This window comes from Anoplopoma fimbria, chromosome 7 (assembly GCF_027596085.1).
Source record: "Anoplopoma fimbria isolate UVic2021 breed Golden Eagle Sablefish chromosome 7, Afim_UVic_2022, whole genome shotgun sequence".
Classification (NCBI taxonomy): Eukaryota; Metazoa; Chordata; class Actinopteri; order Perciformes; family Anoplopomatidae; genus Anoplopoma; species Anoplopoma fimbria.
Window position 1 is genome coordinate 13813258 of NC_072455.1, and position 23306 is coordinate 13836563.

The 23306-nt window shown below is 41.1% G+C and overlaps 1 protein-coding gene across 1 annotated transcript; it reads right to left on the reverse strand.

Moving 5' to 3' along the window:
• Positions 1-392: 392 nt before the first annotated feature.
• Positions 393-22696, reverse strand: chrnb1 (cholinergic receptor, nicotinic, beta 1 (muscle)). Its single transcript, XM_054601708.1, has 11 exons — positions 22636-22696; positions 19588-19721; positions 16172-16216; positions 15512-15621; positions 12986-13094; positions 12200-12344; positions 11662-11847; positions 9760-9983; positions 5925-6100; positions 942-1089; positions 393-700 (listed from the first exon to the last, which is right to left on the reverse strand). The coding sequence occupies exons 1-11, from the start codon at positions 22694-22696 to the stop codon at positions 554-556; spliced, it is 1485 nt and encodes a 494-aa protein (XP_054457683.1). The 3' UTR covers positions 393-553.
• Between the last annotated feature and the right edge of the window lie 610 nt (positions 22697-23306).

The following is a 23306-nucleotide window of genomic DNA, read 5'->3' on the forward strand; positions in this document are numbered from 1 at the left end:
TGTATGCAACTTGATGGCCATTAAAAAGAAGCAGGTTTAAGGCACTTCCACATTTATTTCTCAGAACCGGAGGTTGCTGCCTGTTGCAAATTGATATTGATTTCGGACAAAACCATGCAGGAATTCTTGAAAGCATAAAATGACAAACCTCAGCTGGTCAAACAACGTCTCATCCTCTAAGAGTAGATACAGAAAGATACATGCAGCTAAGGGTCAAGAACTGGTGGAACAGTACTTTACGGCTCCAAAACGTATACGTTGCAAATCACAGATTTTGCATTCCATACTGCCAAGAATTATTTATTTCAACACTTGATCATGTCTACACTAAAGGCAAATGTACATCTAGGGGTTGCCAGTCAGAGAAAGTAAAATAGATTGGCAGTGCTTGATGACAGATTTGAACATGTGAGGTATATTCTAAATTATTGGCTGATGTTGAACTACATCTAAGGAATCATTTGGCAGTTTAATACAGTGATTTCTCCTCCCTATTTGTTGAGGGGATGAATCAGGATGGGTATAGTTTAGGAAGAACAAATGTCCCACTGCTTCAGGGGGCTTTGAAGGGGTCGGTGGGTGTGTGGTTGAAGCTAGCATCAGCAAAGATGGCCAAGGTGCCCACAGTGGTGAAGACGACGAAGATCCAGAGGAACATGCGGTCCACCACCATGGCCACATACTGCCAGTCCTCTTTCAGCTGGACAAGAATGGATGGATGGATGGATGGATGAAAGGGAGGACATTAAACAGAAGGGGAGGAGGAAGAAGGAGAGGATGGGAAGTGAGCGAGTGGATACAAGGAGTGGTGTGGAGGGTGGGAGGAGACAAAGGGGACAAAAAGAAAAAAGGGAAGAGTTCAGAAACCAAAGAACCAAGAAACAGAATGAATAAAAGTGAGAAAAAAAGTTTGTAGAGCATTGCAGCTAACACAGACTTACAGCCTCGTAGTCCTTCTCGGCCTGCAGAGCCTCAGCGATATATGTGATGGCCCCTATGGCTGACTTGAGCTCGTCAGGGAGTGTGAGGTAGCTACTGGGGCCGTCAATGAACTTTCTCAGATCTGTAATCATCCCCTCCGGATGAAACCTAAACCACGACACAAACAAGCATTCATGTCAAAGGAAAAACATCCACAATACACAACATTTGATAGAACAGAAAGGAGAAATGTAGTGAGTGCACATAAAGTGTCGCCATCCAAAGTGAACAAACACACACAGGCTTGCAGGATGTAGCAACGTGGGAGCAGATGTCGGTCCAGACTAGTTAAAAGCTGTAAAATAGTAAAACGTTTATGAGACAGGCTGCACGTTAACTCCGCTGTCATTCAGAGAGGAATAAAGAGAAGGTCAGAGGAGCTCCCCGGGCTCGCTCTGCCAGTGTGGGAGTCACCGCTCTGCATCTGCTGACTGGGCAGATCTGGCTGAGAAAACCCTCCGAGTGCCAATGTGTGTATGTGCATGCTGCTGTGTTTACTGGTTGCCCTCGGTAACCCACCGTCAGCTGCGATGACGTGCCAGCGGTTGCTGTGGGTGTCGTCGTAACTCTGCTGTCACTCACAACGTTTCACACGACAGGTCTAACAGTAGGCCAACGTTGTTTTCGTTCTATATTAAAATCATAACAAAGAACATTATCTTAGCTACCGGTCATAACAGACCAAGGAAGGCTGTAGCAGCTAAACAACGGAGTAAATTGAAATAGGCAGAAGGGCAATTGATTGCTTATGAACACAACTTTTTCATTTTCAGAAGCACAGATGCGTTATTTCTTTTGTCAAAATGTTTGTAGTTTTGCTTTAACATACAGCTGCTAAAGCAACTCAAAAGCATGACTCATTATCCTTTTCTGCTCGGATTCTCCCTGCTGAATTTAAACAGATAATCATAAACAGCGTCCTTGAGAAATGACGCATGGATTTGCATTGGTTGTCTCCAGTAGAGCGTCGGACACATCTCCAATACTCAATAAGTTTAAGTAGTGATACAGCACGACTCTCTGTGCAGGACTTCACAGCTAAGATGCTTGGTTGAGAAAATAAATTGCCTCTGAACCTAAAGGATAATTGTGGCTTATTATTTTAGTTGGTTTAGTTTATTTTGTCTCCGTCTCATGTCACATGTTTCCTGTCTCTCTCTCTCTCTCTCTCTCTATACTCTGACTGTCAAATCTTAAAACAAAAACAGAAAATTGGACTTGAAGTTGGCCTGTGATATGTTACCATTGAAAGGTTCAGGTAATGATTTTATAGATCATCTTCATTTTTTCTTCCAGTTAAGGTTAGCTATTGGAATGTTAAAAGCCTGTCTAACTGCATGTGATGCTAGGCATTTCGGACATATTTTCTACTTTACGAATGTTATTATGATACATAGAATTGAGGGTCAAAAATAAGACCATAAGAAATGAAATAAATGTAATGAAAATTAGAGTAGAAATACACAAAAACATGGGTCCTATGCGCACAAAAAATACACGCTCAGTTATTAGGCATTACTTGTGAACCTGCACATAATGTTTGTGAAAGTCGTATTTAACAATATTAAACTATAAATATTGTTCCATTGTTATTTTGAGCAGTATTCCCCTTTAACCAAGTCACTAGAACTCATCTACTCTTGGTCCTTGCCACGACTTTGTCCAAACAGATAACACTCAAATTAACATTATTCTCCCTGGAAAACAGCCGCCTTTTTCAAACATCTGTTTTCTTATGAAACACCTCAAATATTAAACACTTCACATTTTCGAGATCCTATTAAAAAAAATAAAAAAGAACTAAAATGAGTTGCAGGCCTGGCAGCACACCACCAGAGGGCAGTGGGGCACTATCTCTCTGACTAGAAAACATTCAAAGAGGAGTGTAACCCGACAGACTAGGCCGAGTAGAGAGCTGCTTGGTATTCAGTGCAGCAGTTCAGTGGTTTACAATGCAGCGCTGCCATCGCCGCTGCTGCTGTGAGTGTGGCAGGTGAAGAGGCTGTGACCTAAGAGAGGTGGAGCCTCATCAGATGGAGAGAGAGAGCGCGATAAGAGGAGGAGGAAGAGAGAGCCACAACTTGGCCTTTTAACCCCTCCTCACTTTTTCTCCTGCGTAGCTCAAAGTAGCACTTCATCAGCGAGAAGTAAATGACTATTCAGGAGACTAATTCAACTAAAACTGTCTGCGTCTGGTGCCAAGACATGCACTAAACCCAATTAAGAAGGAGTGTGTGAATGTGTGTGAGCTCAAGAGAGATACTGCTGTCTCATCACATTGCTCTAATAGAGCCCCCCCCCCCTTCCGTCACCAGTCCTCTCACCTAGACACACAGCGTCCCGCTCTGATGTGTCAGAGTCGATTTGTGCGGGGTCATTATTATTTTAGCAGCGATTCTCTGCCGCCTCCCGTCTTTCCCTCTAGACATATTTCACTTCTCACAGGAGGTGAAGGAAAGAGAGGGAGAGACAGCTACAGACTGTCAGGAAGATTGTTTTTTTCATATTAATAGAGCAACAGGGAGGCGGAATAGTGAAGGATGCCACATAGTTGCTGATTTCCAGGAAGTACAGTTCCTCGTTCTGCCAAATTCACCTGAGCAAGGTCAGCCATTACCAGTGTACCAGGAAAGAGACTAGACTGATAGAGGGCTTGTGAGAGTTGGTGAACATTTTGATAGTTTGTTTATTGGATTAAATCTATGGCAGATTATCTATGGTCCTCCCTGCCACCTCGATACTAATCTGCCAGGAAGAAGCCAGCTGTTTGAAGACTGACCTTCAGTTAGCGGTTAGCTGTGGCAACACAAATTCAACCAGCACAAACACCAGTAGCAGGGGTCTGACCCGGGGGGACTGCCGGGAGGATGAAAAGAAAATACAAGTAATTTTCTGGTTTCTGCCATTTTGAATTGAATCTAATGAACAACAAAAACGTACACAGACCCCGTACCTTCAACGTGACTGATAAACCCTCGGTGCAGCTCATCTTCCTCATCCTCTCATGTTGGAGAGAGAACAGACTGGACGTTACAGTGACTCACTATCACCCCTTGAGGAACAAGTGGTATTACCTGACGGGACTAGCTGTTATAGAATGGTCATTTCCGTAGACTATCTATGCAACACAATGCAGAGACATCTCTGGCATAACTTCAACACTGTAACCTCCTCACATGCAGTCGATTTGAGTTCATTTTTGTTTATGTTCTAAATCACGGCCGGATCTGAAACATTGGACCTTTTATATATATATATATATATATATACACTACTAGTATATTTAGCATGATACTCCCTCATTTTTTATCCAAGCACTGTCCTGGTGCAAACCCCTCTCACATTGTAAACCAAAGAGTTAAGAGCTCACTTACTTTCCAACTGCTTCAAAAAGGAAGATCATTTTATTTGGCAGCCTAAATTTTGGCAGTAAGTGCAGCCTTTAATGCAAGCATATAAAAATGACACTGTGATATTTGCACACAGGACCTATGATATGCGACTTTTGAGGAGATGTCCAAGTGTGCTTGCACACAGACCTCAGTTCAACCTTAAACCTAGTGCTCTTTGTGCATCATGATTTCTTAATCTAAACAACAACTGAAATACAGGTAGGAAGTAAGGAATTGTACTAAAACTCCTGTCTTTCCATATCTGAGGTTACTGCTGTGCCTGGTAATGTTTATTAATGAAGACTGAGAGCTGGATTTCATTTGAAAAATGCAAGCTTTCAGAAAACAGGAAATGCTGGCCAGCTGACTTCAGAGATAACCTCCTACACAGACTTTAATGTGAACTCCTAAACCATAAATTAATGCGCAAATTTCATTTTACAGTGATATCAAAAAAATGTATCATTCTACTGCACAAAGTCTCCCCTTTTGCATACAACGCATGATCAGAGATCGAGATATGAACTATGCATTACAAGTGGATATAAGCTTTGAAATTAAAGCTTGTAGGTGTGATGCTCTTGCATCATGAGGTCATGAGGAGGTCATGCCTTAAAGTCCTCTTAAACAAAAAAAGCAAAGAAAAAGAATGGCTCTATACTTGGAAGACCTTTGTGTAAACAATGACACATCTTAGAAATTTGCCAGTTCACATCAATACCGATATGTATCTATTACTTATGGAAAGGTAGTTTCAGTATTAGAATTTGTAAACTACATTTAATGGCATTCAGGTGTAGCCCCGATTAATCGGCTATTTAAAAAAGGACCCTGTCTCAACTGCCAATCTAACATCGTCCGAGCGTCGAAGTAGCCGTAAAAATTGTGTGTACGTCTGTCTTGGTCTTGGCAAACAGGTCAGCTAGGTAGAATTGTCATCATGTACATCAACAACTAAAAAGTCAATATACTCTAGAGTTGAGTTATTTTAAATATATAAAAAGGTACTATATATCCGCTATACAGAGCATTATTAAAGCAGCAAACATCTATTTACTATGTAAAGATATAGTGTCGTAATATCTACCTGAGCCGAGAATGTCACTCTCCATCTTTGTGTGTTGTAATCCAAGCTTCTCTGTGCTTTGTTTACATAGCCGGGCCACCCGTGCATGCTTTTAGTGCATTGCGAGTGTGCCCCAGCAGCTAGCTCATGTCCACCGGTCTGCACTGTGCTCAAAGGTCAGTTACTGCCAACGAGGCCTTCATGAGAGAAGGCCTCGTCATGGAAGCCTCCAGTTCCCCCTTAGGTAAACACTGTTAGTTCTGTCTGCACCTTCACAGTTGTTAGCACTGTTAGCACCGTTTGCTGCGAGCCACCAGCTTAGTTGGTGCCATGTTGAGAGCCGTGTAGAGGCTAAAATTTGCTTATTTGTGAACATACACAACGGTATTCACAAAAAATGCTGACCCAAAAAAATACCAAAGCCCAATCACATGCACAACCACTAACACATACACTTGAGATTCTAGAGCAGGTTCTGGTCTCACCTGTTGGGCTTAGGGAACAAGATGGAGGAGTCGGGCTTGCGGATGAAGTATTCATCTGCCACCTTGCTGATGTTGTACACCTTCTTCTCTCGACGGGGAATGGTCTCCAGGGACAGCGGGGTCTCTGCTTTTGGCCTTAGCATGCACAGGTAAGGAGGCAGCAGGTGGATGAAGATCTACGGAGAAAGAGAGTTGGCTCAACATTCCCAATACAATCAGTTTCTTAGCGCTTCACCTTCTTCTGATTTGACGTGTTACTTAACTCTACTTTCAACTTTCCATTGTCTTGTCTGGTTATAAAATTTGATTTGTTTGGATTCCTGTTTTGTGATTTATCGGGCAGCTGGAATGTTCTTGCCCTGTGTTAAAATGTTGAATTTAGCAGTGAGATAACCTTTGAGAACAGTTGCTGCTGAATGATGTGGGTGAGGAAACCAAATTGTTAATGCTTTCCAATTCTTCAACGTCTACCCTCAAGGTGTCTTTGAGAAAAGAAAATATAAACTCTGGATCCTCCAGTGGAGCTCTTCAGTTAAGACCTAGCTTTACTTCAGTTGTACTGGGCAGCTCCCAGATGGGTGTTATTAAAACAGAGATAAATGTTTGCTATAACCCGAGTACTCCCTGGCTGTCAGACTTGGAGTTGCTTTTCAATGGAATAAGATAAAACAGCAAACCATCAGGCCAAATGTTAGTTTTGATCAATATCATAAATGCTGTTTGGCTCTGTTAATGGCTCTTTTATCTACACTTTGAAGTGATTGGATAAACTTCTTTTGGAATAACTCTTGGCTAGCCTGTATCGACAGATGGATGTCAATAAATCGCTCACTGGCAAGGATCATACTGTACTGTAGCTTCAATGACTTGCATTGTAGTTTCAAAGAAAGAGCATGACTTCGCCATCATTCAGAATCAAATATGCCCATGTTCTTATGTGACCTTCCTTTCTATCCTCCCGTTTCCCAGTATACTGCGACACCTGTTGTATTTCCCACAGACTGCTCTCTCTGTGTGGGACAGCAGAGCAGTGAGTCACACATAGTGACATTAACACAGCAACAAAGAGCAGCCACACCGAGGGAGCTCATAGACATGGTGTTATACAATGCTAGCATGGTTACACTTGTATAGATATTTTTGAAGGATACTCTGCATAATTTAAATTGGACTGTCCCACTACTGGTCAACAACTACTACTAACTGACTATAAGAAAGAAAACTTCACTCTGGAGGGCTCCACTTCATCTACAAAGACCTTGTATTAAAACAACGGCTGGTGATTGTGCAGAAGGAGGATTTGACACACTTACAAAAGTCATTTTTTTCAAATGGGTCTATATCAACATCGGCAATGCCCACAACCCCACTACAGGCACCTGTGAGAGGAGTCTATCACTTCAGGTTTAGCGGTATAGACGACCGTGCTAATTAATAAGTGGGTGGGTGTTATCTCGTATATAAATGATCAATATGTAAAGTACTAACAGTTACAAAACAGTTAAGGTTGGTCACTTGAATTCGTCCTTTACTGTGATTCTACAGCTGAAAAGGGGAGATATTTTTCTTTCTTTGTAAACTTATTTATGTTCATTACTGTGCGATTACTTATTTATTATACTTGTTTTGATCGTGTTTTTTTTTTTTACTTATGTCTCTTGTTTGCACTATCCACTCTGCTGCTGTAATCCTGTAAATTTCCTCGCTGTGTGACTAATAAAGGATTATCTTATCTTATTATTAACACCAAAATATTTCCTGAAACAAGATTTGCCCTTTCTACATCGGGGGGATATCAACCTCTCTGGCTTCCTGCTGTTCCCTCGATAAGGGCTGTGAGGTGGTGAAATGAAAAAAATATCACAACACATCTTTAGATTTTTGCGTGACCAGCTTTTAAGAGATGCCAGTAAAGTATAATACTTTTAATAAAATAAATCTAAGAGAAGAGGAGAGCAGACGCAAGCCTGGTGGGGGTTTAAGTGTCCAGTCGTGTCTGTTTGTGTTTGTGTGAGTGTGCATCTGTATGTCTGTCCACAGATAATATCTTATACTACAAGACTTATCCGCCTAATATTTCTTGTGATCATTTATGACTGTATGCTCAAGGACCTCTCATGGTTGCATTGATAAACAATAAAAAAAAATAGGGTCGTTTTATACACTCACTGACTGCTGACTACTTACTTCTCTTAGTGATCAACACCTGCTTCAAATTGGACCCTTGTTTTTGTTAAAGATAAGAAATTGTTCCTGGTCAAATTTGCGCCCTTAGGCCGGTCAAATGTGCGTAGCAAGTGTGTGGTTGAGCATGAGAGGAAGACGTGGCTGTGCTCATGGCAGATAGCTGTAGGCAATTGGAGCTGAAGAAAAGATGAGCAGTGAAGTTGTCTAGCTGCAGTAAATTTACAGTTTAGGTTAAAGTTTTCCCACAAATAAACACTGCAAAAATACCTCAAAAGTTCTGGTGTCCTGCTTCCTAGCTTCTAGGAAAAAGTGAAGATAAAGTCTGTGGAATTTTAAACCAGTGCTCTGTCCATATACAGCACACTTTGCTCTGCCCAGGTTGCAAAATTTTGATAAATATATATACTATATATACAATGCCTTTTTGTTGGGCATCAACCTTGCACGTATTGTTTAAAAAATATGGATTTATCGCAGCTAGGACGCAAGACAGCTGCATGGATGAGACGCGTTAGTGAAAAACCCATCTGATACACTTGCAGTCTAGACCGAGGGGGTAGCAAATTGTGATTTGTATTTCTTTCAATCAAAAATGAAAGCAGTGGTCGTTGCGGACACACTTGGCAGAGATCTGCACTCTGCTCAGTGCACTTTTCTAGGTTGGATCTTGTAATTCATCACAGAAATTCCATAAACTGCTGTGAAGCTAATAGTATACATTCAAGTGTGCACATTACCTCTTACTTGTTGCTTGTTCTCACCTTTTCACATTTTGCATTGTATTAAATTGAGTTCCGGGATCAAGAACAAGATACACACATACCTGACCATTCATAAAATGTCTGTTCTGTGTACAAATCTTTTTCCACATTTCATTGCACTGATCGTACGAGGAGTAGGAGTGAAAAGAGGCAGAACATGTTATGTTCTTTTCTCCCATCAATCCAGTACCAAGCTGTTTAGTTCCATTAAACCATGTGAATCACCTGTGTTTAAGCCTTTCGGAGGTGAGCCTTCCCTGAAAGCGTGACAGAACTTGGAGCAAAGTGTAGAGCTGCTGCTCAGGCCTGTAATTAGCTTCCCATAATGTACATCGAGGGCAACAGCCACTGATGGGGGTTAATGGTATAACATGACAATTAGGTTGTTGAGGACTGGTGACTTAATACTGCCTGGACTGAAACTTCTATTGCCTACACCTCCGAATTATCATAATAATTAATATTACATTTATTAATTAAAGGCCCCAATTTACTACATTGATGGAGGCGTTGTTTGCACACATAATGGATGTTGTGCTTAAATTTCATTTATTTAAAATGTTTTGGGTAGTTTCACTTTTTCATTTTCATTATGAGCACATTGTCATGACATCACATGCTTACGCGTTCATAAGCAGGTGCCTACAAGACAATTAAATGTGTACATGGTTGCATTAGATTGCACTCGTGCTATAAATCAGTTGGAATACCTTGAGTGTATTCATGTATTCAAGTCTTATTTCTATTAATGACAAGTCTTAGTTGCATGTTGAATATAGTTAGGTGACGAAGTCTTTTAAATTTGACATTGTATAATAAGCATATATAATAAAGAATTGATGGTCTCTTTATGGAAAGGAAGGGCGAACCCAAAACCGGAACCTCACCTTACGGACCCACATGGGCATCGAGTGGGTGTTGGGTGAGCGGTGGTGCAGGTTTAGGACGACCACGCTGAGGATGACAGAGAATGTGACCAGGATCATGGTGAACATGATGTAGTTGACAATGATCGGGACGCCCAGTGAGGTCTCTGGGATCTTATCCGCCAGCAGCAGCAGGAACACAGTGAGGGTGAGCAACACGTTGATTGACAAACCCATCTTCTCTCCTGGTTGGGAAAAAAAAATGAATATATGAATGAATATGATACTAACTATATGGAGAAGATCTTACATAGCGGCCCCATGCTGTTTACCACCAATGGCTCTAATTGCAACCCAGTCGCCAGAATTTCTTTTGGGCATTGTACGCTTCTGCAAGCCACGGGATATGTTAAATGCCATTTCTAAACCAAAAAATAAGTTTCATTAATATGATTCATATCAGCCTCATATCACACTTGTAAAACAATAATAAACTTAACATAACATGCGTAACAACGTAACTAGCGTAAGCCGACTTTCTTACGCATTAGGACAACACATCAACGTCCCATGGATCAGTGGTTTGCAAAAACGTAAGCCTACTTTGTTTCCTGGGGACTTGGCTGCTAATGGTTTTGACTCTTATTTTACAATTACAGCATGTTCCTTTCTAGTTTCACCAGGACATGGTTTGCTCCTCCTTCACCTGATGTACTGTTTTAGCCGCAGCTGGTCCACGTATTTCACCAGTAATGACTCTAATAGAAAATTCATCTCCCATTCTAAGTGAGGCTAATAGAGCAATAAAGCCAGGCCTCCCAGATGTATTCAGTGGTCACTTACAAATTGTGTTTACCACAGATTGGTTGGAGTTGGTGGGTAATGAGAAACTGATGTGCAGTAGGGCATGCTCCCACACTGAGTAACTGTCAGAACAGTGGCATTTCCCTCACAAAAATTCAAAATGCCAAAGTTTTGGTTGACAGATGATCTCTTGGGAGTACATTGTAAGAAAAAAAAAGACAGAGGCAGGATGAGGAGGCAGCTTTTTGTTCTGTTAACTGTTGATTCCACATGATATCCATCTTCCCACGTAATGATCTAAATGCGGTTTCAGATGGAGAATGCTTTAATACCTTTTATTTAAATACATTCATTTATTTTGAGCGCTTATAATGGAGCGACATCTAAGATAATATGTAAACAGTATTAGAATCAGCTTGAAATTGTAGAATGTAAACTCTTTGTGATGTCACTTTGGATCATTTCCCTATACCTACATATAAGCTATATGGTTTCTATATGCCTCTATGAGCATAAATTAGTCATTTCACTTTATGCAGTGTGTGCGTGAAGGGTTCAGCAGGTTCTTATTGGAGCCACACTGCATGATGAAATGGCCTGTGTTGCTCCTCTGGTTCTGTGATCCTCCACTAGTGCAATTGGCTGGTACGTCTGTGGACCTGGGGGTATATAAGGGCTAAGGAGCTGCACCGCTCGGCCTCTGGGCCATTTTCTGCCTCCCTTTGACAGCCAGAGTATCTGTGTATTGTCAGCAATTAGTCCACAACTCTAATGTATGTTCTAGCCAGTTTAACATTTGTCATTCAAACACCAAAAGACTGATTAGCCAATGAATGCAAAGTCTATTAGGCCAAAGTACAGTCTTAAAGCTGATTGCTACTATTTTGTTTTAGAGTTTATTGATTCAGCAGTGCTCTACGGGAAACAACTAACTAATCTGTAGCGGAATCGCTTTGTGACAGTAATTGGACAAATGTGTGATTGCCCAATTCAACCAGACCACACAAACACAATTAGGAGATGCTATAAGCAGTTTTAGAGAGTGATGATGAGGCAAATATTCCTTAGCAAAGCTAAATCAAAGTGGAAACTGTGTGCATTGTTTGTATTGTTATCTACCTGCGTCAGGTGGCAGGTAGAAGTTAAAGATGGCGATGACGGTGATGAGGATGCAGGGGAGGATGATGTTGAGGACGTAGTACAGGGGCTTCCTCTCTATGATGAGGTAGAAGGTCATGTCCTCGTATAGATCATCGTTCATGTTTTTCCTGCACGGCTTGTGGACTATTATCCACTCGCCACCCTCTGGTGAAACATTCACACTTCAACAATTTAGATCAGCAAAATTACAGCAGCAAATCTGCATACCACAAAAGGGTCCAAACAAAAAAAATGCAAACACAGTCAAATATATAAAAACACTCCAGTGGCTATGGTTCAGATATTAGCCAGAAGCAAAAGTGCCTGATGGGGGGGGAATTAAGAAAAGAGTGGAGAAGTCATTCACTGTATCATGCAAGGGAATATACCAACCCCTCACTTAATGTGTCATCAAACTATACCCTTGCTTCCTAAAAGGCTCCCATACCCTTCACTGTTCCATCCAATAATCTTCGCAACAATCCATCCATCCATGTGTTCCAAGCCAAATTCTCACCAGTGTAAGATTCGTCCAGTTGGATCTCTCTGATCTCCTTGCCTTTTGAGTCCAGTGCATACTGCACATCGATCTCTGTAAAGTCGTACGTGTAGGAGCGGAATTGCATGGTGCAGTTCTGCCAGTCGAACGGGAAATAGGTTACCTAGACAGAACCACACAGGGATTAGAATGGAAAAGTATGAGAATAGAAGGAGAACATTGAGTCTTATACATGAACGATTTCTTATTTTTTCTCTTATGTTTGTTCCTGCAAAAAGTATTAAGGGGAAAATAAGAAAATCCTACGTGGCATTCATGAGACGTGAGCTAACGGCCAAATCTGTTCTTACCCACCTGAGTATGTGATGAACTGCGTTTGATCTTAAATTGGATGCCAGGCAATTTGCCTCGGTAATCGAAAACGGCTTATGAGTCACTCGTCACTCTCAGCAAACAAATCTGCTCCATCTTTAAATAAACTCTTCTCCCTTCTCAAAGCATGGAGCGGAAGCAAATAAGCCATTGCCGCTTCGTACTACTTTATATAGTGTGAAGAATCCTAATATATGATCTGCGGTGTCATAACGAATTATTGGATCAGGTGTTTGTGTGTGTGACTGTGTGTGCGACATATTGGTGTAGTTTCATTAAAGCTAGAATGAATCATACTTTATAAGGACGCAAGTGGTAATTAGTGCCACAAAAGTTCTAAAACTGTATGCACGCACAATTAAAGATCAAATCATGCATGGGGCCCAGTGTCTCCAAGTTTAAGTTTATGTTTGTGTATGTGTTGATATTCACCTTAACTCCACAAGAGCTGCAGTAGAGAGCAGGGGGAGTCCAGGTTACTCTGCCGTTACTATAAGCCTGGACGTGGACATAGAGTGCCACATCAAACACCCCGTCATTACTGAAAACAGAAGGGAAAGATTATTCAAAACTTTTCTTCTCTTATAGCTGTACGTTACTGTCAGAATAGGATTGCAGTTGAAACATCTTTTAAACAGGCCCTATCGTGCTATTTTCCGGGTGCATATTTTTATCTCCAGTTACACTTACAACATGTTCTCCTCCTGGCTGTCCTGCAGCACCTCTTCTCACCCTCTCTCTGAAACGCTCCGTTGTAGCACTTGCTCCTCCTTCCAGAAAGCAAAGTCTGCTCTGATTGGTCAGCTAGCCCTCTCTGTTGTGATTGGTCAACGTTTCACATTTCAAAAAACTCTACCTCCTGGAGCTCTAGCTCCGTCTCTCTCTTTTGTTGTTTGAGGGCCAAACTAGCAGGAAGGAGTTTTACGTCACTTCCGTAACATTATGACCTCATAAAGTTACAGAAGTGAAGGAGAGAATTGAATGGAGCCGTTTCAGGAGCTCAGGAGCTTCTGAGGGGGAGGGTAACTCCTTTTAGGAGTGGACTTCAGGTTTTACATGTACAAAAAAATATATAACACACTAAAGAAGAGGGAGAAAGTGGAAAAGCATAATAGGGCCACTTTCAGAATCCCATGCAGCTTTAGATAGTTGTAAATCACTGCCTTACTACTTAAATATGACAGTATGGCAAAGACTGGGGTCTAATTAATTATCATTTCAGGCGGACTGCATGATGGACCTCTAACCTGTCTTGAGGTTGTGGTTGTTTCTGTTCAGAGTTTGCATGTTATCCCTTTTGTTAACCCACAGTTCCTTCCCCAGATTGCAAACACCCACAGATGTAACAAACGGCCTCTATACAGTTTTATGTACTGCACGAGCCCACTAAAACATTTGAATTGGCATGGATGAAATGGAGGAGCTCTGCACATTTCACAGGACACTTCTTAGTGCAGCACTAATGCTGGATGTAAACAGAGCTGTTTTGGCCATCAAGCTCAAAACACGATGCACAACAAAGACATCAAGTCAATTAGACACAGATTTAGCCGTCTGTCATGCTGCAGTGTTTGGCTTTTATGGCTCTGGTGAATTAACAAGGAGAAGCTTGTGTCCTCCTAAAACCCCGTCCCTGTGAAGGTGCTGCTGCTGCTTAAACGATCAGCATTGATCATACACACAGAGAAGGGTATACACGCTTCTGCATTTGTGTGTATGTACATATTTGTGTGTATGTGTGAGTGGTTCCAAGTGCGCTGAAGTAGCTGAGTGTGCCATCGGCTCAGTTTTCAGGGAGCCATGCTGCTTAATTGCCTATAAAGTGTTGATGAATGGAACAGTGGGGATATTTACAGCGGTGTTAATGGGAGTGTGTGCGGGGGCACAAGAAAAAGAGACTCCCCTCGCTGCTCTAATTATCTTAAGTTTCTAATTTAATGCTGTGATATAGAGTTTTTCCAATATATAGGTACTGTACTGTGCTGTACCTGGGTCTTTAACCTAATGTCCACTGGTTGCAGCTGCTTGCACACCACAAACTATCTGCTGCTGACTCTCGATCAATATGGTAACAGATCATCTGTGGATGTACTTGTTTTAATGACTTATAATCGCACATTGTCTTGTCTTATTATCTATAGAGAATATTGTCGCAATCACCTCTGATGGATGAATAGAAAAAAAAAAAAAAAGAAATAAAGATAAGTCGATAACTATTCAAATGCATACAAAATTAAATACAAAATTAATTTAAATACATTCAGAAATTAATTTTGTTGCAAGCATGGTCTGGCAAAATGCTAAACCGACCCGCCAGATGGTTTGTTACACAGAACCTTCTGAGAAGCCATCATTAGAAAATATTTAGTGAAGGGTAGGAGAAAAAAAAAATACTTGGCAGGTTTTTGACCATCTGTCAATCAATGTCTTTGTGAAGCCTTTCGGAAGAAGGGCAAAAACATTTTTTTCCATGGAGAAAAAACCTTCAGTGTCGTTCTTTTTGCTCGTCTTCCAATGAAAGAAAACCTTTCAGTTCTGATATAACTGATGCTATTGCAGCATCTACGCTAACAGACTAAATACATAAAACTATTTAATAGAACCCTGACTGCAAAACGCGACACAAATGCCGAATGTGGAATGATGTATATTGACTCTGAATAAATAGACTAACATAATCATACCTCTGTGTCAGTGGAGGAAAAAAGGAACTATTTAAGTTGTGCCAAAGTTTTCCCTCACGAGACATTTGTCATATTGTTGCAAAATCATATTCTACATGTCTTTCACACAGGGACCAGTAGGTACATCATTATTTGTGTGAAGGTAAACACTAAATGCCCATTAGGGGCAAATTTGTCTTTTATTTAAAAGGTGGAAAGTGACCAAGTGGCTTCTCCTCTCAACCCTTTGGAGCTGATTAATTCATGCCAATGGGAGTGCAGTGCTTGTGCTTACTTATTTATGAGGACTATGTCAGGCAGCCAAACCTTCCCAGCGGGGATACGCATCACCTCAATCCCATCGTTCTCCTTGGGTTTCCATGACAACCGATGGTCTGTCCATTCCTGTTTATAAAAGAGTTTGTGTTAATGTTTGTACACAAAAAGGGGAGGGACAAGAGGAGAAACTGAAAATAACATAAGGGAGATCTACATTTACATATGTAACCAATTTGTCATTTCATCAGTTTATTTTTCATTTCTCCACTGCTGTAATTAGATTCCACATGGATGATTCCCTTGTGCATTTGTCCTTGCATAACAAAACACTATTTGCATAATTAGGACTTCTCCAAGAGTTCCCCATTGGTAATTTGTGAAGTGTATTGGCACTGAGTAACAAAGAAGGAGGTCTTACATCAATAAAGTTATTTGCAGCTTAACTGGAGTCACAGTTGAGTTGGTCAAACTGATGTGAAGAAGTTATTCACTTTCAGTGATGTGCGTTCATGAATGTCACTTTAGTAAAGCAACAAACTGCTGAAAGATCATTGTGATCTTTGTGTGTTGGGGAAGGATTGTTATTTACCAGTAAAATGTATAAACCAACTCCACTTTGTAGCCTCAGTGCAACAGGAACACAGTAAGAAACTGAACCGCCACAAAACACACTTACCAGATTCATGACAACAGTGACGCTCATCTCTTCATTTTTCATGTTCTGGAACAAAAGTGTAAAAATGATCATTCACACACATTCATACATACACAACACTCTGACAACATGGCATCTTCCAAGCAGTTATGTGATGATTTCTAATGCAGTCTGACTCTCATCATTTTGCCCATTCTGATTACCAGGTTATTCACTTACTACTCCATTTTTACATTTGGAATTACAGAGAGGGCAGCACATGAATCCTACAGAGTTCCAAATTTCCCAAACTTCTGTTTTACATTAAACATTTCACACACACCTTTTTCTATTGCAGGGAGATCTACTTCCAGGGAAACTAAACTTGCTGCATATTTGGTTGATAATGTAGTTTGCAAAGAGCTTTTTTTCTGATGGACATTGAGGGCCCAAGGTTAGTGTAACTCCTGAGTGTTTTCTGTTCTCTCACAGGCAACATCACTGATGTACTAATGTTGCTTTTGATGCGTTATTAATGACCTTCGTGAGGATGAGGGGCGCTGGCCCCAACTTCTCAAACTAATCCATTGATCCTTTTTCACATAAATTCCATCGTTTAGCGTTGTTAGAGCACATTCTGCTGGCCGTTTAATAAAGTCTGACATGCTAGCGTTGAATAACAAGTTGGGACTCTTTTTTTAAATCGATATGTTCATATATGCATTAACCTTGTTGTGAGAAAATTACAACGCTGAAAATTGAAAATGCAGAGAGGGTGTGCTGGTCAGATTATAACTGATTGTACAGATTATTTTCAGACATCTTCTGGTCCAGTCACATTTCAAGGGTAAATATTTTTGGAGACTGATCTGACGTGACAAGGTCGAATTTTCTCAACAATCTGAAATGGTCTATTTTATAGTGTTTCCTAGTGTATTAAAAAGATTTAGTGCTTAAGAGATGATGATTGAAGTATTAAATATATTACAGTGATCTTAGAAGGGGAAACAAGACCCACATATCTCTTTCTCTCTTTCTGCATGTTTCAGCTTGTGCTGCTGCACCTTTACAGTCCGATGGTATTGAAGTGATATAGAAATGAAACTACATTACTGTCAGGCTTTTTATGTAAAAGTGAGCAGGGTACCTAATTAAACATGAGACCATCAGAATAATGTAAAGGGTTTCATGTATAAAAGGGGCCTAAGAATATAGGTTTTAAAATAATGGAATGTCAATGTCCCTTTAAATAGTCATCTCACTGGACTACCCATAATTCCACTTTTGGCTAAACATTTCGGGATTATTCAAAAGGTTTTGTTTATAATTTGTTTCAGGAAGTAAACCAGAACTGTGAGATATTTTCAATACCAAACAATTAACTCTTGCTAATAATAATTTTTCAAATGTCCCTTTCCAAGCTCAGTCTAGGTACATATGTAAACATATAGTTTCAGTACTGCTGTTGGACGATCATACCATGATTATGGAACTAATGACGTCAAGACTTATGGCTACATAACTCACCCATACAGCCTTTATTTGTCGACAGTAGCTGAAAACCAGCAGACAAAACAGCTGATAGTCACCCAAGACAGAGCTCAAGTATATGTCCACTACAGACAATGAATAAACGCATGTGTGCATGTGATTGTTTATTGAGCAGGAGGGTGGAGCTTCCCTGAGCTGGGCCTGCTATTTTAAACGCTGGGAGGAATGTCAGGGAGACAGCTGGGACAGAATCAGGGAGGGAGGGGGAGAGGGAGGTTGACTTGAACCTTCTCGCTCTCTCTCCCTCACACAAACACATCTCATCACTGACCTATCACTTTCTGATTATTATTCCTGTAACCGTTTGGAGGGAACTCTGGGGGGGATGTTAATAATAACACTGCTGTTATCCAGCTGACTAGTTCTGGGCAGATGAGGGACAGAGCATCAAAGTGGGTCAGTTTTCAAGATCGTTCCATATCAGAACTTAAAGGGACCCATGTGACTTCCTCTCCTGAGTGAGCGTGACCTTGAGTGGAGGTGTGAGGAGCGTGCTTCCAGTAGTGGTGTATGTAAATGTGACACTGTGTGAATATGTGTGTCGGTGAGTTCGACAGAGAAGAGAGCTATGGGGAAATTAATGAAAAGATAAAAGGTACCAGATATGTGTGTATGTGTGTGTGTTTGAGTGTTGCACAACTGTTACACTGAGACAGAAGCCCAGTGAGTGCCTGCTGCTAAAACCCTGTTTACCTGCATGGGTGAATAGAAATCCAGTACTGCGCATCAGTAGCATAACTCTGTGTGACATTTGACTCAGCAGGACAGCAAGAGCTAAATCCACGAGCAGATGGCTCTCAGATATATTCACTGTTTTGAATTTAAAACTTTAGCTCTACTCTGTGTTTTGTTATCCTTTTCATGTGCAACTATCGGTGGTTCTAAGCATAGGAAGCAACCACTGTACTTGAGAGGCATAGAAACACAGTTTTTCGCGATAAGTACCAGTAATGACGCCCAAAAAATAGGAGATACTCAGGAGATTATGTGTCTCGACTGTCACATGGAACCCCCAAAAAAACAAATCAGTCGCCTGAAAAAAAAGTTCTGCAAACCAAGGGGATAATATAAATGTAGATTTTTCAGAACGAAAATACGTTTCATGAATACTTTTCATATCATCCTCGTATCGTGCTTGCAGAAACGCACAATACAACACGATTGGTTAGGTTTAGGCAAAGAAACTACATGGAAAAGCTGAGAAAAAAGATCATGGTTTATGTTTAAAAATATATTGTTACAAGCGTAACTTCGTATCAACCCCCCTTAGCGGACTTTCTGATGTAACAATTCATAGCAAATGCAACAACATTAGATAACAAGGCTTAAGTCAACGTTGACTTTTGGTTATACATGGGACACAAACAGCGGTCTCCTGGGTTTAAGTCCTGTGTTTGTGTGACCCATCCACAACCCCTTCCATTCGCAATTATTTTTCCCTTAGTGGACTTAGTTTGTCATACTAGTTATTATAGAACGCAACATTCAATAATGGTCATACAATATATTACATCACTTCCCCTGACCAAATGCAAAAACGTTGGCTTCCAACGTATCCAAGGTTTGCATAAACGGTCTATCAAGCTGATGCCAACATTTTTATTTGCGACAAGGATGTAAAAATCCTAATTCTCACAGGTTTACATAAGCAAAGCTACTTATTATCCAATTTTCTATTTTGAAGCCTTTTATATTGTATAGTAACGAGCCAGATTATCTTTTATCTACTTATATATTTTGTGAATAGGTGAAATGTTTAGAACTTTTAGAGTTGTGGAGCTGGTAGATGGGGGAACAAGCCTCTGTTTCTTGTCATATCCTGTCAATATACCACTGTTTTGTTAACATTCTTCTTGTGCATGTACGTATGTAAATATAAAGGTAAGTGTCAGGGTCTCGTGCCTTACCAGTCCAACGAAGGAGGAAAGGACCATACCCACACGAACCACCACCCTCTCTTCAGGGCTGGATGCTGGCCGCACCTTCAGGTTGTAGCCAATAAAGAGCTGCTTCATCAGAGCCTTCTCCACCTCTGACGCACCTGTATGACGAATAGAAAGAGGGCTTGTATGATTTCATTAGCAATGGATTATGAGGAATACATTGCTTATGTCCTTTATTAATTCAAAAGTCAGGAAAGACATTAGCCAAATTAGGCTGCCACTGCATCGTTCACTTACTGGTAGCTGTTCATATCCATCAGCAGACAATAATAGTAATGGAATGGTTGCTTTTGTGAAACAATTTTATTTTCTATTAACCATTGTCCATCTCTCTCAGAGGTTAAAATTCATAAAATGAACACAAACACTGTTAACCAAAGTTTCCGCTGGTGACAAGTGAGGACGAAGCTAACTGATTGGCAGGCAAGGTGTGTTGTGCAACCACATAAAAGAACCCTGTAGCTCAGGGGCCGAGTCGAGAGGGCGCAGTGAGTGGATGCTTCCAAGAATGAGCCAGATTAGCTGTAGCCAATGTAAGTTAGCGGGTAGTCAATGAAATCAATGGAACATCCTCCATATCCTTCCTAACTAGACAGAGTCCAACCTTCTGCCTCACCACACACATCAACTGCGAACTGAGACACAATCCAAATAAGAGTTGGGAGGGAGAAAAGTAGAGCGGCGGCTTGTGGAGGGATTACAGTGACTTAGTAACAGAGTAAGGTTGGATGAGTTTGATTTGTTGCAAGGGTTGCAGGTTGGTGTGGTAAAACGATCGATCAATCCAAATACAGGGAAAATGTGTTTTCTTTGTTCTTTTGCTTAGTGTCATTGGTCCTTTCCCTTATCAGTGGAAAAATGTAAGAATCTTTGATTAAAGCCATAGAAATGTTCCTTGTAGTAAACAATGTGCCAACATCTATTTGCAGAAATAGATTCTGCATTCATATGCAGAAACTGTAGGCAAAATGTTCGTATCAGAAATGCTCTGGTTTCCATTTGAAGTCTGTGTAGTATTAAACAATCGCGTTCAAGCAGGCTTTGGTTGAATGCAGGTAAACAGTCCACGAAGAGAGCGGAAGAGGCAAAACACTTTGCCTGAAATGCAATCTCTGAACTCACATACTATCGTCTGACAATGATTTAGCTTTGTATTGGTTTAAAATTAGCTTGTAAACTGGCTACTTGTGAGTGTAAACAACAAGCAGCCCAAAGAAAAGGAAGTATTGGCCCAGATATCCACTGGCTACACTGGAACACCAGAAATATAGCCCCGATGGGTTCCGAGATCAGCTTTAAATGAGCCTTTCATATCTACATAGAGAGTGGGTCCTCTTTACAGAGTCTGCCGCGTTGTACCGCCATGCATCTACAGTAGCCCAGAACGGACAAACCAAACACTGGCTCCGGTGAGAGACTTTAGCGTTTTACATTACCTGAAGGCCCTAGTAGTCCTCCAACACTCTTTCAAAACTGCTGCAACATGTGAGGGCAAAACCATGCTCCTAAAGTCGGTATTATGGTAAGGATGTCCTCTGAGTGAGGTGAACTGCGTTACAACGGTTTTGCTCTTGGCTGCTCACATTACAGCAGTCTAGGAAAGGGAGGAGTGAGTGGAGGGGTATTCAGTGGCTTGCAATCGGCAACCAAATCACAAGATGCCACCAAATCCTACACATTGTCCCTTCAACATTGCTGCACTCATAGCTTACCACATGAAAGATTTATTAAAACTGTCAAAATCCATATTATAAATTCCCCTTAGATCATAATCCCTCTGTTTTAAAGTAGCACTTATAGAAGTGTCTCATAACAGGCCTGCAAAGCTATGAATGTACCAAACCCAAATCATTACACTCCACAGCCTTTTTATACATAACTCCTGCTCCATTTCAACCCATTTCCTCCTCGGTGTTGGAAGGTTAGACACATTTATAATCAGCAGCTCTGGCGATGCAGCATTCATCACTTTTGGCATAGCTGAAGCCCCAGCAGGATCTGACCTGACAGGAATAAATGACAACGATCACCAAGCAAGGCACCCCCCATTAGATATAGGCACAGGCAAGCATGGCTGTTGATGGGCGAGGCTGGGAAGTGGTTGTAGAAGGCTCAAATTTAGCATTTTCTCTCCTCTACGCCCAGTTCAGCTGACTTGGTAAATACACCCGATTAAAGTACAGCGGGATCGGATGAGGTAGGAACATGCTGAAGCCTAGTGTTGGGCATGTGAAGGATGTTTGCCATGAATATAACTGATGGCAGTAAAATACAGAGTAAATTTAAATGGTCATTTAAAGTCACTTTGATAAAAGCCCCATAACTTCTCTAACTGAAAACAAGTGAGTGCACTTGTTGATAGGTGATATGACATGATTTCAAAAATGGAAACTGACAGCAATAAAGTTCAATATGAAATACATCTGTCTCTGAGTGGTTTGAGTGAACTGCTCTAGTCCAGGCACCAATGGTCGGTTTACAAATCAAATGAAAAGCCATTGAATTCTCTGAAGAAATTGAGGCCACTAAAAAAAACAATGATTGTTTATGGTTGTCTCTGATAATATGTCCTTTTTGGAGTTATTTCTTTGACTGATGACATGAATCCTTACAGATGAAAAGATCCCCTGACTTGACCTTTAACTCTACTATGAGGTTGATGTAGTGGTTTGGAGTGAAATATCATGGCATGCATTTGATCCATTGTTGTAGAATTTAGCCTACAGGTATCCAAGGTATGAATCAATTCAAATAACATTACTGATTTCATTTATTTACCAAATACCTGCAAAACGAAATGCATTCGCAAAAGCCTAAACTGAGCTCTCTGTTTAGTGCTTATTAGCAGATACTAGCATGCTAGCACACCACTAAAACCGAGACACTATTACCTGCTAACCATTAGCATGTTGGCTTGACACATGGAGCTCTTTAGCATGTTGATGTTAGCTAACTGTTACTACAGTCTCACAGAGCTGCTGACCACTGAAGACTTGTCAGCTGGTGCCTTACCTCCCAGTGTGCAGAGGCTGCCTAAGCAACATGTCAGCAGGACCAGATCCAGGCTCTTCATGGCGCCCTCCCAAACCCCCCCCAAAAAGCTCTCCCCTCCTCAAAGCAGTTACTTAATCGACTCCTTCAAACTTTTTTTTTGTTCTTCTTCTTCTTCTTCTTCTTCTTCTTCTTCTTCTTCTTCTTCTTCTTCTTCTTCTTCTTCTTCTTCTTCTTCTTCTTCAATTCCAATGCAGCTCCCTGGACTCCTCAGTGTACGTTTGGGTTTGGTCTGTTTGGACTGTTGTTGTCTGTCAGTCATGCCAGCCTGACCAACTGCTGTCTGCTCCAATTACAACCTTGTGGGGGGAGAGGAGAGGAGGGGAGGAGGGTGTGTGTGTCACAGTTCACACACCCCCTCAGAAGTGAAGCTTCAGATGGAGACTCACTACTGGCTCAGACATAAAGACCACGCCCCTTTCCCCCCCTCATTCAGTTTCCTGTTAAAAGTGACAGGTGTCTCACTCAACATAGGGCCTCATCCCATTGGTCCCTAACTATGACACCTTCAGATCTACACCAATCATTGATCCACATTTGACCACTAGTTCATTCTCCTGTGCTATACACTCAATTTGTCAATCTCAATCCTGATCCCTAGTATCCATGTGAATCATGTCCACATTGAACTG

Coding starts and splice junctions, on each gene's coding strand:
- chrnb1 (XM_054601708.1), bottom strand. CDS start 22,696: ATGAAGAGCCTGGATCTGGTCCTGCTGACATGTTGCTTAGGCAGCCTC. Junction 15,622..16,171: donor TCACTGTTGTCATGAATCTG/GTAAGTGTGTTT, acceptor TTTTATAAACAG/GAATGGACAGACCATCGGTT. Junction 13,095..15,511: donor GACATAGTCCTCATAAATAA/GTAAGCACAAGC, acceptor TTCTGTTTTCAG/TAATGACGGGGTGTTTGATG.